Genomic DNA, 17212 nt, shown 5'->3' on the forward strand with positions numbered 1-17212 from the left:
CAGGCAGAGGATTGACAGTTTCTGAAAAGAAAAAGAAATAAATATTTAAATATATGTGTGTCAGTATGTGTATGTGGAATATGGACTCACAGATGTAGCTCACCGCAGCAGTGTGTACCCTTGTGGTCTAATTTATTGCTCATTATACGGAGGCCCAAACCATGCAACTGTGTTCCCATCATTTTTTATTTTTTTTGGCAAACACTGTACATGAATGAGTAATGAGTACTGGAGGTTGCCTGCTGTGTGCACCGCAGCATCCATTTTCTGCTGTTAAATGCCTTGTTAGCTGCACATCCTGCTACGCTCTCCTTCCCTAGCATGAGTGGAGGTAATTATGTTCGGAGCGCATCACCGAATTCCTCCAAGAAAGTGATACACCCCCCCCCCCCTTCCCAAAAAAAAAAAAAAAAAAAAGCAAAAACAACAGCAGCCGTCTCTGTCAGATCAGTTGTTATGAACTATCAGTCTAATTGTACTAACATTACGATATTAACATATTGTTTTTTTACTAAGGCATTTGCTCGCGCTGCTGTGAGACTTCAGGCTCTAATGCTGGAGGTCGCTGCCCGGTGACTGCTGAGCAGTGAAGACTCCCCACTAATCTAAAAAAGGTCAGCTCCAAGATAACACTGGTTCACAGCTAAGTCAGGCTAAATTCTCTCACAGTGTGGTCCAGCCCACAGGCTGCGCCCCACGCCCCACTCCTACAGATGGCTTCTCTCTGCTGGGACGCTCAGTCAAACAGTCGGTGCCAAAAAACAAATCCACAGAGACAGAAATGAGAAAACCAAACTCATCGAGTCTCATGGTTTCCACAAGAATCCTTTATATATGGATGTCATAGTACAAACAAATATGTAGCATCATAAATAGAGCGAATATTATTTTATCTTACGATAGCTATGACTAATTCCATCCAGTACGCGGACCTATTTTTTTTTCTGCCTGCAGCTCTGCCTCGACCCTCACCCCCATCCTCACCCCCACCCTCACCCTCACCCCCCTCTGGCTCTTTTTATTGCATCTTTTCATGTGCATCCACTGTAGCTGACGTCAAGTTCTGAACGTCACTGTAGATCAGGAAAGTCGACAAGACTGAACAACTCCCATGGGGTTCTGGTCCACGGGGTTGTTTTTATTTATTTGTGTTTTCTGTGAGTATAAGGTACATTTTGTAAAGTCTACATTTATGACATGCTCAGAGTTCAGATGGAGATCAAGATGAAAAATAAACTATGTATATATATACTCTATATATGTATGCATTAATATATATTTATATATGTATAAATATATATATACAGTATATATACATACACATATATGTATGTGATACATTATGTATGTATTAATATATGTATATATGTATAAATATATATACACACATATACACATATATACACATATACTATATATATGTGTATATATGTAATATATGTCACAGTATGTAGTTAATCAGATTTTATTCTCTTCACACGTCCTTCAAGAGTCACAGTAACAGAGTCACAGTAACAGAGTCACAGTAACAGAGTCACAGTAACAGACAGAGTCACAGTAACAGGCTGAGTCACAGATTTAGAATCTTCACTGTTCAGGTTCAGACGCAGCATGAATGAATCAGCAGAGTGAACAGAGCGAACGCTCTTCGCCCTCATAAACCAATTCATTCATCTTGGGCGGACAGTAAAAACTGACAAGCCTCGTTTCCATTGATAAAAAACCTTGATATTAATTTTACCACATTCTACTGAAGTGAAGTGCGAACGGTAGTTCTGAAAATGTCAAGAGGACACACTCACTGCCTTCATTTATCGTCTCCAAAAGGAATATTCCTGAACAGGAAGCTCTTAGCTTTTTTCTTTCTTTTTTTTTTTTTTTGTCTGTTTGTTTACGGTCCGTGCGCGGTTGACATTTCCTGGGAAATTAAACTTCTCCTCTGAGGTCAGACGGATGCTGAACTCAAGTCCAGTCACACGAGGACAGCTGTGGCTGCACGATGGATTTTTTTTAACTTATTTATTTGGATTTTTGTGTGTCATCATCTAAATTAAATATTGTAATCTTCAACATTGGATATTTTTTTATAAATTCATTAAATCATTTTATTTTGGATTTTCCCGCCTTTTACTTTGACAGTTCTGTCTGTGTTGAATTTCCCAGCGTCTCGTATTTAGCGGCTCATTTAGGCGACGGCAGGAGTCGACTTCACACACACCGAGTTTCTACCTGCGTGATATAATGACGGCTCCTGATGAAAGAAATCAGACGCTGTGTGTGTTCCATGCTGGTGGATTGTCACAGACTCTTCCTTTAATCATCTACAATAATGGCCTGTCTGGCTCTTCAATGATCACAAGTTTATTTTTATTTTTTTTACCATTGTCTGTGTGTGTGTGTGTGTGTTTATAGCTGTGCACACGGGGACATTTCTATGCATACACACATACACATCCTTGCTTCGGGGACATGTTTCCTGGTGGGGACATGTGTCCTGGTGGGGACATGTGTCCTAGTGGGGACATTGTCCAGGACCCACTGAGACAATGGGTCATTTTAGGTTTGAGGTTCAGTTTTTTTGAGTTTATTTGTAGCAGCTAACGCACATCAGCATCATGGATATGAGGAGTGCACAGAAAATGCAGTGGGTGGGTGTGTGTGTGTGTGTGTGTGTGTGAAAGAGAGAGACAGAGAGTTTGTGTTGGCTGCTTCCTCTGTTCCCATCGTGTTCCCGTCAACGATTTTGAACATCATCATGCAACCATATGCAGAAAGATATGTACAGTGTAAATAAAAAGAGTTGACGGAATGAAGACACGAGCTGCTGAAGCACAGAGGCTAATGTTGAATGGGCATAAATGTTTTAAAACAAGCACGTTTAAAAATATATAAGAACAGCAGTGCACTCCCCAGGCTTGACATGAAACATCATGTATTAAAAAAAAAAAATGATGTCATTACTGGTCGGAGACCACCCATGGGGGGGGAGGAGGAGGGGGGGAGAGCATTCTCATCACCTCGTCCTCTGCCTGTGCAGACGGACAGCTTCGATAATGACTTTCTGCTGATATTAAATGAACAGTGATGCTCCCTGCAGGAGAGAGAAGGAGTCCGTCAGGCCTGGGGATCATTAAATGGAACGATCCAAGTGGAACACAACGCTCACAGTTACAGCCGTCGAATACACCGACAAATAAAGGCAAACTTTTTTTTCTATAAACCCCGGTGGTATTTCTTTGTCGTTTTGAGTTTTCTTTAATTAGATTCAATGTTTGTTCTTGAATGTCATAGATTCATAAAATGAAAAAAAAAAAGTGATGAGTGATGAGTGCTGAGCAGCGGTGAAAGAGACTCAGTGACGAACTTCCCTGTTCTGTTTTTGTAGCCTTGGCAGCTGTGTGACACCGTCATCAAACTGTATTACGTAGGTGTCGTACCATTATCTGCTCTTATCTGAAGATCGTGTTATCAGTAATTGGGGATTTTTTTTTATTACTTTATCTGTAGAAAAAAACAGTTGTCATAAAAAAATAAAAGCAGGAACGAGACACGTCAGAAGGATTACAGGATTCAATCACTGCAGGATATGAAACAGAAGGAAATGTAATATATTTCAGTTTAAAATGTAAGCATAACAGACGCGGGTTGAACTGAATATTAAAGTATTATATCATCACAGATTGTACGTGTGTCTCACCTGATACGTGTCATCTATTTTCATTTTTCTTTTCTTATCTCAGACTTGAGTCTATTTGTTTGTCTTCATCACATTTTAATGAGAACACTCTATTAATGTTTCATGGCAGTAACTAATCCTTCATTCTCATGAATTAGTTAACTGTATAGGTGGTGGTGCAGAGGGTTTAACAAAACAGTTTGGGCTGCAGGAGACGGTTTGATGCCTCAGCTCAATTTGATTTATAACTATTTCAGGTACATGTTCTTTGGAGTTGTTAATGTATTCTGGAGAAAAAAAAAGTGTTTGAGAAAAGGCTGAGTTATGCTTTTGTTTGCAGGTTGTAACTTGCTGGACTTGCAAGTGTTTGCAAGTCCAGCTGTTAAAAGTTGAGCTTTGAGAGAATTTTGTTTTTCTCGTTGCGACATCACTTTGAATCAGCAATATTTAAAAAAGTCTCCCACTTTCTTTTGTGGTAAAATGCAATCAGTTAGCAACAAGGTTTGAACCAGCGATGTCATGCTTTAACGATGTAGCGCTATCTTAGCATGTATTGGCTATGCTAAAAACTGTGTTATGAGAATGTACTTTTGTCTGCAGCTCTACTCCAAGTTCCCCCTTTTAAGGATAGTTGAAGCCACACAAGTGGAACGTACAAATGCTAATGGAGACACTATTCTAAAAAAAAAAAAAATTTAACATATATTAGCATTTATTACATATGCAGAAAAAAAACCCCATAACCCCAGAATTTATTTTCATTTTTCTATCTGTATTTTTCCACTGTTTTATTCAGGGTTGAATCAGAGCTGGAGCCAACATCAGGCAAAAGACGAGGTTTCACTCTGGACATTTGGTTAATCCATCACTGGGCCACATACAGCATAAAGACCACATTCAATCATTTTTGATTGAAAAAAATCCCTAATCTTTAACGTATGACACCTCTTCATAGTTGGTATCATTGAAAAGCTCTTAATAATATCTGCAGAGGAAGGAAGGAAAGAAGGAAAGTCAACAACGTCATTGACACAGAACACCACTGTGACCTCTGCGTTGTACCCATCACCAAAGTCAGCAGGGGGCAGCAGTGTCAGAGCACCTCAGTGGTAACATGGCAGCTGGCGGACTCGAACCTGAAACCTTTTGGGCCCAGGTCCACGTCCTTAACCACCAAGACGACGGTGGTTAAGGGTGGGAGATATTCAGGATATAAATTTGAACTGGATGTGGAAACTAACGTCCAGCCCATCATTACATTCTAAAAATCCACCGTCAGGTTTGTTTTTCTTGTTTGAACTGGAAACTAACGTGCAGCCCATCATTACCTTCTAAAATCCACCGTCAGGTTTGTTTTTCTTCAAGGTCTCATCATGATTCATGGTTCTGTCCTCTTCTTCCCTCTGCACAGATTGTTTTGCTGCCGTTCTCTCACACTTTTCACGTACAATTCTCACTGGAACAAGACAGATTTCCTGCTGCTGCCAGCTGCTCCGAGACAAGGCTATCTGTTCGTCTTCCTTCTCTCGATGGAGACAAGCTGATGCTGAGTAGCTGCCATCGCTCATCCGTCTGTACTGGTTTCACGGATGTGTTGAACAGCAGCGTGCAGACAGAAACATCTCCAGACACGTCACGGCGGTGAACTGGCACAGCTGGCGTCGCCCGATCGCCCTGTGTGTGGAGTCTGTGTTGGGTTGATTTCTGTTCTCTTCAGTAGCGTTTACTCCGGTGTGACCAAACACAGAGTCCTGCTCACCTGGGTTTGAGGCCTCGTTACTGTGTGAGATTGCGGTGATAAAGCACAGTGTGCACCTCGCTGCTGCCATCTGCTCCCCTCTCCTCCTGGCACGGGGGGTTGTGTGTTTACCTTAAAGCGCGGCGTCTCCTCTGCTAACAACCCCATGCAAACAAAATATTGGCTGAGCACACAATGTATTTGTGCGTGAATGTCAGCGAGCAAACAATGGGACTCAAATCATTATGTGCGCTGTGTGCGTTCAAGATTACTCATCCACGCGGAGAAGTCTGAAAAAGGTGAAAGCTAAGGAGCTGCAGAGATGCTGGGAGATAGGAACAAAATTGCTTTCTCTTAGTATTCACGTTCTGCAGTTGCCCCGACTGGAGCTGTGGCAAGGGCACATAAATCCTTTACTATCTGTCTTTTGGCGTTTGGCTGCGGTCCGTTTTCTTTTTCTTTTTTTTTAAGGGGCAGCTTACTCTAATAAGACAAAAATATTGATCCTCGAGGACCCGGCTGAAAGTGTCCCGTCAGAACAATCAATCTCAGTAATTCAAAGAGACACAGAATGATTTCCTCACTCGTCAACAGAGCAACACCTGGACTCTGGACTCTTTTTTTTTTTTCTCAGAAGCTGGATTCCAGAACAGGAAGCAGGGATTATATGTATCTGCTGTTGTTACATTGTAATATATATATATATGTATAACTGTACATGTTTAACATCTTATACCAATGAACATGAACTCATTTACTACACTGTATTAGTAACAGTGATTTAAAGTATAAACAGTGAAAACTAGAGTCTATTATTAACTGTCTGCACAGAATTCAACTGCAGAACTAATCAAAAGTCATCAGTCGATCTGTATAAACTCCATTAAGGAAGGAATCAGTTACAGTCGGGATTCGAACCAATAACCTTCTTGCAGGAACTTAAAGCTTAACTTAAGTTTCTGCAGATTCTTTTGAGCTCATTTGTTTAAAAACAACAATAAATTACAGTAAGAGACCATTGTGGCGCAAAGAAAAATTAATTATTTTCATTACATTTTTTTCCTAATAAATAATATGCTTTAAATACTTTAACCCCTATATCAGGATCACCAATTCTATGTGTCGAAGGGCCAGAATATTCCTGGACATTCAAATAAAATGAAATAAAAATCACATTTTTTCCTAACATTATTATCAGATGTTTACTTTAGAATTCAGCCGCGGGTTGTATTGGACAGTTCAGTGGACTGGATTCGGCCCACGAGCCGCCAGTTGCTCGGTCACTGCCCTGTGTTTTTATTGCCCTGACCACAGCCTCTGAGCTCATCACAGTGGTTTCAGTTAAACTGTATCGTCTGAGATAACAGCTCAAACTGCCAATCTGCACACAGCCAAAAACATGAACACGCTGCAGCGCCTCGCGTCTAATGATTGGGTTTTTTTTTTTAAGTTGCTGATGTTGTGTTGTTCCAGTGAAAAGCTGTGGGGTCACCACACAGACTCACTGACGTGAGCAGTAAAACGGTTGATGGGTGAGTCAACATTCCGGTCTGTGTTTTGGAACACTCGGTTCTGTCAGAGCTTGACAAGCCATCCTGCCGAGGCAGGTGCTTTATGTTCCTTTTACCGTGGAATTCACTGATTAATTGCACCCCACACCCACTCACAGGCACACGAACACACAGGTCTGAGGAGACAAGAGTCGGCCTGCAGGAATGTAGTGAAGCACAATGAAATCTGAAACCTTGGATGGAACAAAAATTGTTCCTTCCAAGATGGGTTTTTTTTTTCGTCCACTCTGAAGGCAGCGGTCCGTGCTCAGGTAACTGTGTTAGTTTTGTTTCTCACATCACAACATTCAAATGCACTTTGGTGGAAAGTGAGGATGAAATAATTCCAGTGACGTCTTTGAACGCACCTCCACAGTGAGACTGAAGCAGGAAACCCTGAGTGCAGTCATTTTAATTCATTGTATTTGGAAAATAAATCGCTTCATTTCACAGTAATAACAACGTTGCTCCAAACAGTGGCACAGATATTGTTCACAACAGATCGACTGCATTTTTAAAATATGGCTAAAAAGGCCCAACAGTGATGAATTATACCGCGATAACGCTGCCGTAGATACAAATCAGATACAAATCGAAGGCGACTGATAAAGAACACATTGATTACATAACAGTTGTGTCGTTCGTTAGACGTCCATCACAGTGTTGGCAGAGAAGCAGAAAGATCAACTGTAGCACATGACCAACGGAGACAGAAGCTCGGCTTGGACAGGTTAGCGTCGGCATGCCATGCAGAATATGCAACAGTAACAAATGGCACAAACGAAGGTGTCGACGTAATGGCTTGCTTCCTAAACTACGACGTCTCCCGTCAGACGGCGGCGATCTTTATTAAAACCTTATTAAAATTCATCTTCGCAATCGTTGGCACTCGAAAAGGTCAGTCTTAGAAGGAACACCATTAATGGATTGTCACGCTAGAAAAATTACACAAATTTACAAAGAGCCTCCCTGAAAAATATCACGTCGATCCAAAAAAATGTCCCTGCTGGCAAACATTAGGTATAGTCACAAAAATAAGTGATCGAGGACTAACAACCACGTCCTGCACGGCACGGTGGTCAATACTGGGAGCTGCAGGTTAGTTTCCCTGCTGGCAAACATGGTCAATACTGGGAGCTGCAGGTTAGTGGTCTCTGCATCAACACCGCTGTGTTGTCAGGCCCCCGTCCTGGTTTGTTGTTGTGCTATCATCAGTCTGTGCATCACCAGGCCTCTGTGTAAACACTTCCCCAAATTGCTACAATCAGACCAGTATCCAAGTCCAGAGAGCGGCGGTCTGATGCTCTGCCGTCTGGCAGGAGAAGTTTCCGGTAAACACTTACATGGGCAGAGAGCCTGAGGGTGGCGCCAGTGAAGGAACCCAACGAGGAATGTTTTTTTTTTTTGTCGCTCTCTTCTGTTGACGTTACGGTCACACCAGAGAGGTGATGAATGTAAACGTGTTGTTGTTGCTGTCACTCACAAAGTTGATCTGGCACTGCTCCAGTCGGGCAATATCCCCAATGTCCAGCTCCGATAACAACTGGGTCGGCTCTGTGTTTGTGACCAGAACCTTCTGTTTCTGCTTGTCTTCATCCGTGTGTGACTCCTGCATTTTATCTCTGCTGCCCATGTCATCCTCCCCTTCCTCACCCTCCTCCTCCTCCTCTTCTGTAATGGAGCAGAGGCGGGTGGCACTCCCGGGGTTTTCAGCAGGCAGCCTGTAGTGGCACTGCCCGTTCAACAGCCTCCTCAGTGGCATCAAGGGCACCGCCTCCTCACCCAGCAGCTGCTGCTGGCAGTGCCTGAAATCACTCTGACGCTTGAGCCGCTTGAACTCGCGGAAGGCCGAGGTGGTGATTTGGTAGAGACTGTGCGCGATGGCTCGAGCCTTCCCCGACTTGCTTACCAGCACGGCGTGGCATCGTAGCACCACGGCCATGTTTTTGACCTGGTGCCTGTAGATCCAGGCCAGGATCTTGGGCTGACACGGGTCAGCAGTGCAATAAGTGATTCTGTTCAGAGAGAAGTGATGAAGGGGTTTCTTTTTCCCAGATTTGTCTGCACTCATCCTGATTCCTTGCGGCCCCACGGTCAACTTCATCTTGACACTTTGCTCCCCGTAGTTGCTCCGAGCCCAGATCTTGGCAACTGCCTCCTGGGTGCAGCCCTCTCCCTTAGCCGTGATGGTGACCACACTTCCCAGGTAGCGCACATTGTAAACAGGCTCCTCTTTGTTCAGTTCCACCTTTTGCCGTTTGGTGTGGAAAATGCTGCCCACCCAGTTGAAGGGGCAGTCGGGCAGCAGGTCTGGACAGGAGCGAAGCAGTGAGGAGAGGATGGAGTGGTAGGTCAGCCCCGTCCCCAGGCTCTTGGATTTATTCTTGCCTTCATCCTCCACCAGAACAAACTTATTCCTCCTCCAGGGCAGCATGGTGTGAAAGTAGTTTGAACAAGCGAGAAAAGCTTCCCTCCCTGTTTGCTGTTGTCAGTTCAGGCAGTAAAAAAAGAAAAGAAAACAGAAAGCGCTGTGCGTTCGAGATAGAGAGAGATTAAAAATGAGAGAAGAGAGGACGGAAACGGAGAGAAGCTGCTTTACGAAGCACTGAAGGGAGACTGAGAGCTGAGAGCTGAGAGCCAGTCTGTTTCCCTGATTCGCTCCTCCTCCTCCTCCTCCTCCTCCTCCTCCTCCTCCACCTCCTTCTCCTCTGTTGTCTGCATCATGCAGCGCTGATCAGTGCAGGAGTCTCAGCCCAGAGCTCTGGCAGCGGCTCCCCCTCCCTGCTTCGTTGTTTTGCTTCCAAGTGGCTCGGTACCAAGGCATTATTTATCTGTCCGGCTTTGCACCGACGTATCACTGTATTTGTGATTCTCGTAAAGCTGAGGGAGGGAGTACATCGCCGAGTCATGCCTCTCTCTGGGGGGACATATGTAACTGTCCTTTTGTTATGAAAGTCTTTCTGATGTTCTTCAGCCGAATGATAAATCCTCTGTTTATTGGTTTAAAAATAATATATATACATACATAATTAACATTACCTAATGAGAAAAAAAGAAACAGATTTCAATATATTAAATATCCACGTATAATGAAAAAAACAATACTTTATTGTTCGTCATGGTAAACTTTTAAAAGAATATCCACATATAATGAAAAAAAAACAATATTGTTCGTCATGGTAAACTTTTAAAAGACTAAAGCTGCTGATTATGTTACATTTAAAGTTAAATAATTAATTAATTTAACAATAACTTAGCATAAAAAAATGCTTCAAAGTCTGTGATGAAACATAATGTTCAGCTCTTGCAGTTTAAATGGAATACTGATGAAACTTTTGAATTTTAATGTACTGCCTGCCCTACATACAGTGTTTGTACCATATATACATACTGTATATATATGTGTGTGTGTGTTTAATGCTAGTCAAATTTTCAAAGGGAAGTTCACTTTTGCATAGATTATGTTGGGGGTAAAACTTTAACCCATTAAGGGTCGTCATGTCACACAGGTTCCTGGTCTCTTCATTAGGTACAGAGACCCCAGAAATGGTACCAGGCCATACAGGAAACAAACAAACAAACAAACAAAAAGGTTTTATTTTATTGATTACCAGTGTGAATGATGTCTTATTTTGATATAATGCACTGATCTTGTCTTTGTGTGTTGACATGTTAAAACACGCAGACAAACAAAAGACGTAGACTCGACTTAAAAAAATATTCTCTCAATGTCAGTAAACTCTGGCCTTACCGTCAGCATTACCGTAAGTTGAATAGACTTTATATTTCAAGGTGTGTTTATTCGGCACACCTCGATGACTGATCCGCGAAAATATTGTCACGACATGCAACCAGTCTGCGGCACCAAAGCATGGAGGCTTCCAGCATCTTATTCATACAAACAGCTGCAGTTCAATATTATTTCTACCTTATTGTTGATGCATGGGAGTTCATGTGGGAATCCTACAGCAGCATCGTTAAGTTCAGTGATGGTGAAAACCAGAGTAAGCTGGTAATTAAAGTCTCTGCCACCTGCTCTGCTCCTACAGTGAACTGGTGAGTGTCACTTAGCTGAGATGGAGTGTGTGTTGACAATGTTGACAAAGTTAATACTACTACTAAAGTATGTGTTTGTTAGTATTTGCTTACTATTAATTTGGATCAGGATTTTGCTTCAGGACCAGAGGACCAGAGGTCGGAGAAAGTATTTGGTGTTCTGGTGCATACTGCATTGCACTTGTAATAATATTCTGAGCACTATTAGTGCTTACTATCAATGCTATTGGCCTTTATTTTACTGTAGGCTTTTGTTAACGGTGCTGTTTCAGTTGTACTGAAAGTAAGTAAAAAAAATATCATGACATTGGTGTTTGTAAGTACACTTGACTTTTAAAAATATCTCTAGTTTGTTTGGTCTAAGTTCAAGCCGAGGTCATATATATATACATATACCTTTGTCATGCATAACGGAAACAGAAGGAGAAGGAGCAGATGAAAAGGAAATGATAATTACATTGTGTTACACTGAATGAGCACTTTCAGTTCTTATCTGTATCTGCCCCGCTGCTTCACCAGGCAACAAAGACTAAAATGTAGAGGTGGGAGACGAGGTTCTGTGCTGACTGTTGTCACTCTGGTGAGAGCAGAAAATAATCACCTATCATTGCTGTGCAGAAGTAAAAGGAAGTATTTCACATATCTTTATTCAAGGATATGATTTATTATGAGGACACGGGCGGTTTTCAGTGCTTTAACTCAACGTATTCAACATGAACTGGATTATTCTGAGTCACCAAAGACTGATGAAAGAACCATTTCCAAATGGCCGCGGTCCAACACGTCAGCTCTGAAGTGAAATCTCTCATCTCTAAGCACATAAGAGACACAAGGACATGAACACAACAAACTAAAAATAATCCGCCGCCGTTTGGCCTTTGGAGAAATGAATGAGTAGATCCAGTATTGATCGGCCTGTCACTGAATATGTAATCCTGTACATGTTTGATGGATTTAGTCCCGTGTGGAAGTGGGATCTGAAGTTGGCTGTTTGCTTCTTTTGTCTGGAGCCAGCTCGGCTGTGCTGTATCTGACACTAAAGGCGGTGTAATTTAATGACATTTTCCTACGTCTAATTTGAGAGCGGCCTGCTGCACTCTGTTAGGACGGAGGAAAGATGGCTTGGTTTGAATTGGCTCTCATGGACAGAGAGTGTGGTGCATATTAATAAAGCCGCCTGCATTCAAGGTGAGTCACAGCCTTTAAACAGCCTGTATATGCAGCTGTGATCTCTTTATAGATTCTAAATGATACATACTGGAGAACTAATTGGTGAACAAACTGCGCATGGCAGGTTAAAGGCCCGGCAGCCGATTATACAGTACAGTATAGGAGGTGTGGTCTTGGTATTAAGGACGTGCTTGATTGCTTTCATTTAATTTAATTAAAAAATACAATTGAAGGCCAGGACGTGCTTGATTGCTTTAATTTAATTTAATTAAAAAATACAATTGACGTATGTTTTATCAGTGCTCTGAAATAATAAAAAAAATACATTCATGTATTTGTAAAGTTAATCGGTTAAGTTAATTAATTTTGGCATGCTTTAATTGTTATTGTTGCTCTAATATACATGTTATTTGCACACGCTGTGGAAAAAAGTTTTTGTTTCACCAAAAAAATAAAAGACGTCTAAATGCCCAATGTACGTTTACCAGCGACTGTATGAGAGCAGGGCAGTGAGTTAGTTCACGGCTGACAAGCTAACAGACACGGATGGATTGCGAGGGACTCTAGACTTTAGATTAATATAGTTGAAGATATTAGACACCAGTTTTGAAAACAACCTTCGACGTGTCCTACAACCACCATTAGGATGCACAGCAGTGACTGAAATCCATCAACTTCATAAAGCAAAATTTGGAGTTATACTTATGGATATTTCTGTTGACATTTTTCGATTCTAATAATTCCGTCATTTGGATTAGTCAGTAATAAAAACAGGTGTGACACACACAAGACTGCTGTTATTTGGCGTTCTGAAAAAAAAAAAGGGTTTCTTTTGGTATATTCAAAAAAGTTAACTTATCTGTATAACTGTGATTATGACTGGAATTAATCATGATTAATTGCAAGCTACACTATTGAACGTATTTATTTGAAAAATCTTAAAGTGAGAAGTTGATCATTTTAATTACATCCTAATTTTTCATGGTAGAATCTCGCACCTCTCCGACCTTACGCCCTTTGCTGGTTGTCTGTACAGTTCTTAGGATAACACCTGAAGGCAGCACATGTCACTGTCATTGTCCTCTCATCTGTCCGTGTTACCATTTACATGTGACCTTTGGCCTTTTTTCTCCATTTGACCATACATGCTGACTCATCACTTGTATACCGTCACTCAGCATTTTTCGTATAATTGAATGGGAGACACTTTGCTCGTTACACTAAATGAGTGGCTGGAAACTCATTATGTTTTCAGTCATATCTATGATAATCTATAGGACTGGAATTGAATTTTATTGATTCACACCTGCCTTGAAGCCTGGTCAAAAATGAAACATAGAATTATCTTCAGCTCCACAAACTGAGTTCCCTGTTATCACTGGGTGAAACGTGAGTCTCTCGCTCTTGTTTGATTGGGCTAAGAAGAATAATCTGCAGCAGTCAGATGTACTAAGAGGGCAGCAGCCCTGTTCTGTCACCATCTCTTTTTTTAAATTATTTTTTTACTGTGTCCTGACTGACTTGCTGCTACCCTTTACGTACACAATCATAAATCAACCGTGTAAGAGCAGTGGCCCTCTCTGCCAGGGCCCTCTAATTGATTACAGTCCACTGGGTAAGTGTAGCATGATGAAGAAAGAGTCTAATTCAATTAGGCTGCTCTGCTGGACAGAAATATGGAACATCTGCTGGTGGACAGGCTGATGGTGGACAGGCTGATGTTAAAATCAAGGGGCCGGGGAGGAAAAAATAAATAAAAAAATTCCGAGAGTGGTCTCTCACTTTGATAGAACGCGGTGAGATCAAGGTTAGAACACTCCCGGCTGAAGTATTAAGTCAGAGTCACGGCACTGAGCTGCAGATGGATTTGCGATGGAGATCAATTTTAATGTAATGTCTGGCTCAGGGGATGGCAGTATGGATCAGTCGGAGCATCACTTTGGTCAATGCTGAAATATCACAGCTGGTGTCAGATGATTGGAATTTTTTACAATGACGTTCATGGTCCCCTGAGAACCAATCAGACGAACTGTGCAGATCGATTGACTACCCCTGTAATGTCAACGGCAGTTCAAAGGTGATTTGATCTTTCTTTGATCAATGAGCGGATGATTGCACTGGGCTGTTAAAGACGAAATCTGGCCATTTTTAACACAAAGTCTCAATGTTTACCTGAACGCCAGCGCCGTCAAGGGTTTGGGTTAGTCAATCGATGATTATTGATTCTGGTTCCTGGTAACTCTTCGGTTCGGGTTCATTTTGATGCTGATTGGGCGAAAGGGTTACTTGACAGTGTTAAATGAAGCAGTTATTCTAAACATTGTCATGATTGCATGTCTGAATCTGATCTTTTCATTTTTTATTCTCCTCAACAAAATACTGTGAGTTTGAATTGGTGTCTCTCAAACCTAAAAGATCTCATTAGTTTGTTTTTTATGACTCCGGTTGCCTTGGGTCACTCACTAAAAGATCCGGTTCCCTTGAGTTACTCGGGTGATTAAACCATCTGTCTTTGTCTTGATGATTTGTCTTAGTGAATGTTCCAGGATAGCAGTTATTAATAATTAATTGTGATTGTAATTCATTATAGTTAATCTTGCTTGATCCTTTTTGTTGGAACAAAAAGACAAACAACAACAGCAGGTGTTTCTACAGGTTTTGAACTAGTTCCATCAGATTAATAGCATCAACTGCCCTTGCCAAAAAACTAAAAATAACCACAAACTGGGATTGCCATGACTTCAGACTATATCCTACTGTATAAATCAATAATAAATAAAGTGTGAATGTTACTACTGACTGATGGAAATGGCTATTAATTACACATGTTTCTTGGGCAAGCTATCACTTCCTGACATCTACTCCGAGAGAAAGGTTTAAATAATCGATCAAATATCTACACGAGCCCTTTTAGACTGTACATGATAAAATTCATTCATGATCAAACTCTTTGCTTTCCAACATTTACACATTCATAAAATTACAAATAGTTCCATCATCTCCTATTCACACAGAGATAATTGCACGTGGCTGATGTCCCCGTGTTCACTGTCATTAACTTCATTAGCGTTTCGTGCAGGTGAATCTGTTCTGGCTATGACTTCTGACACCATAACAAAGTCTGTACAAAACAGCTTAATCATACACCCAGAACTCCTAGTTCATTTTTCCTCCAGGGTAATTTTCCCTTCAGACGCCGTCTCTCTAAAACCGAAATTTTTTTTTTTTTCTGCTTCTCTTCTCTGTGGGAGTATAAGCAGTCTTTAGGCGGATTAGGTGAGCACAAGTCTTATAACAAAAGTCTGGTTGATACAAAATCGGCTTCTGACACTCATTTTGCACTTTTTAATCCACTGCCCCCCAAAGCCTTTCAGTCTCTTTTTTTTAATAATTACAATATGTGCCAAACATTTCAATTTGTCACAAAAAAGAGAGGTGATAAGAATATCCTCGACTTAAGTCAGAATCCCACTCCTACGGTTCAACGTAACTTACTTACTGTCTCACTCACACAAATCCCTACGTCGCTCACCTACACGAAAACACTGGTAACAGCATAATCTAGGACATAAAAACATCAGAAGGGTCTGACTTATGCTTGGGAGCCGAAATGATGGGCAAACAGTTCCCAAAAAACAAATGAAAGAAGTGACGTACAACAGGCCAATGTAAACAAAGCTATCGTCTGCATATAGCACCGTCTTGTTTGCTTGTTTGCTTTAACGGTGTACGTCACAATTATGCAGCAAGACCTAAATAATTTTAGGGAAGAGGGCGCCATAACCACAAATCGCTCTAAGTAGAGAATGTCGTATACCACGGACCTCATGTATTTAGTTGTCTACAGGACAAAGACTGGCTACCACAGGGACACAGAGTCACTGTTGAACAAACTTTTATGCATGACAATGTCACTAAATTGTTACTGTGGATTTTCTTTGCGGCTGGTAACAGAGCTTTAGATTCAATACTGCCGCCTAGTGGGCTGAAGTGAGATAATTCACCCAAATCAAAATATTGTAAATAAAATAAAGTCCTAAACTTAGCTTTTTTTTCTTCTTTTTTTTTTCTTTTGAAAACAAATTGTCACCATCTGAGCTTCACTTTATACACAGATTATAAAGACTTTATTTTATTTTATTTTGGTTTAAATAACAATGTCTTGTTATATGGTAATAATTCAACATCACATCGTACATTTGAGCTGTCATCTCGAAAAAACTGCACCATCCCCACACACGATGTTCCTCACATGAAAAAACTGCACCATCCCAACACACGATGTTCCTCACAGCTCTTGTGGTACCATCCCCACACACGATGTTCCTCACAGCTCTTGTGCCCTTCAATAAGCTGTTTCCTCCATCTGCTCTCCCTCCCCTCCGTCCCCTACCTCCCCTCCTTCCACCCTCCCTCTTGTCTGTGAAATCCAACTGAATGTGTTCCAGTTTGGCATTTAAGAAAAAGTGATAATGTGATAAGAACAAAGAGGAACTTGTGTGTGAAGAGGGTTAGGCAAAGAAGACTTACAGCAAACACGCTGATTAATAGTGAACTGAAGGCCTGGGGACATTTTTATTCTTTGGCTGCAGCTGTGTACAAGGTAACACCTATACCCTGAAAATCTGAGGTGTGAATTCTTGTAGGATTATCGCTTACATCTCAGACAGGATGTCAGACGGATACCAGCAGAGACGGGTTGTTTTTTCTGGTATCCTTTCCCTCTGTGATCATTAAAACCTTTGAGGTTGAGGTGGGTTTAACCAAGTATGTGGTTTAACCAAATATTGACAGTGACATGTTAGGATTACATTTAGAAACATAAGTCTTATAATAATGAAACTGGTGGGTAAATTAAAAGTACACCTTTGTAATAAGATTCTTAGGCTAAAAAGACAAAACAACAGATTGTAGTTAACATAAATATTGATTAAATCTTTGTGTATATTTTGCTGGATTACAATTAAAACACAGTAGTTTTAAAACAATGCTTAGAAACATAACTTGCTTTATAAATATGGG

At 41.1% G+C, this 17212-nt stretch overlaps 1 protein-coding gene across 1 annotated transcript; it reads right to left on the reverse strand.

The window, feature by feature from the left end:
• Positions 1-8371: 8371 nt before the first annotated feature.
• On the reverse strand, positions 8372-9764 carry fam43b (family with sequence similarity 43 member B). Its single transcript, XM_008319118.3, has one exon. The coding sequence runs from the start codon at positions 9396-9398 to the stop codon at positions 8397-8399; it is 1002 nt and encodes a 333-aa protein (XP_008317340.1). The 5' UTR covers positions 9399-9764; the 3' UTR covers positions 8372-8396.
• Between the last annotated feature and the right edge of the window lie 7448 nt (positions 9765-17212).

This window comes from Cynoglossus semilaevis, chromosome 10 (genome assembly GCF_000523025.1).
Source record: "Cynoglossus semilaevis isolate Cse_v1.0 chromosome 10, Cse_v1.0, whole genome shotgun sequence".
Lineage (NCBI taxonomy): Eukaryota > Metazoa > Chordata > Actinopteri > Pleuronectiformes > Cynoglossidae > Cynoglossus > Cynoglossus semilaevis.

Coding starts and splice junctions, on each gene's coding strand:
- fam43b (XM_008319118.3), bottom strand. CDS start 9,398: ATGCTGCCCTGGAGGAGGAATAAGTTTGTTCTGGTGGAGGATGAAGGC.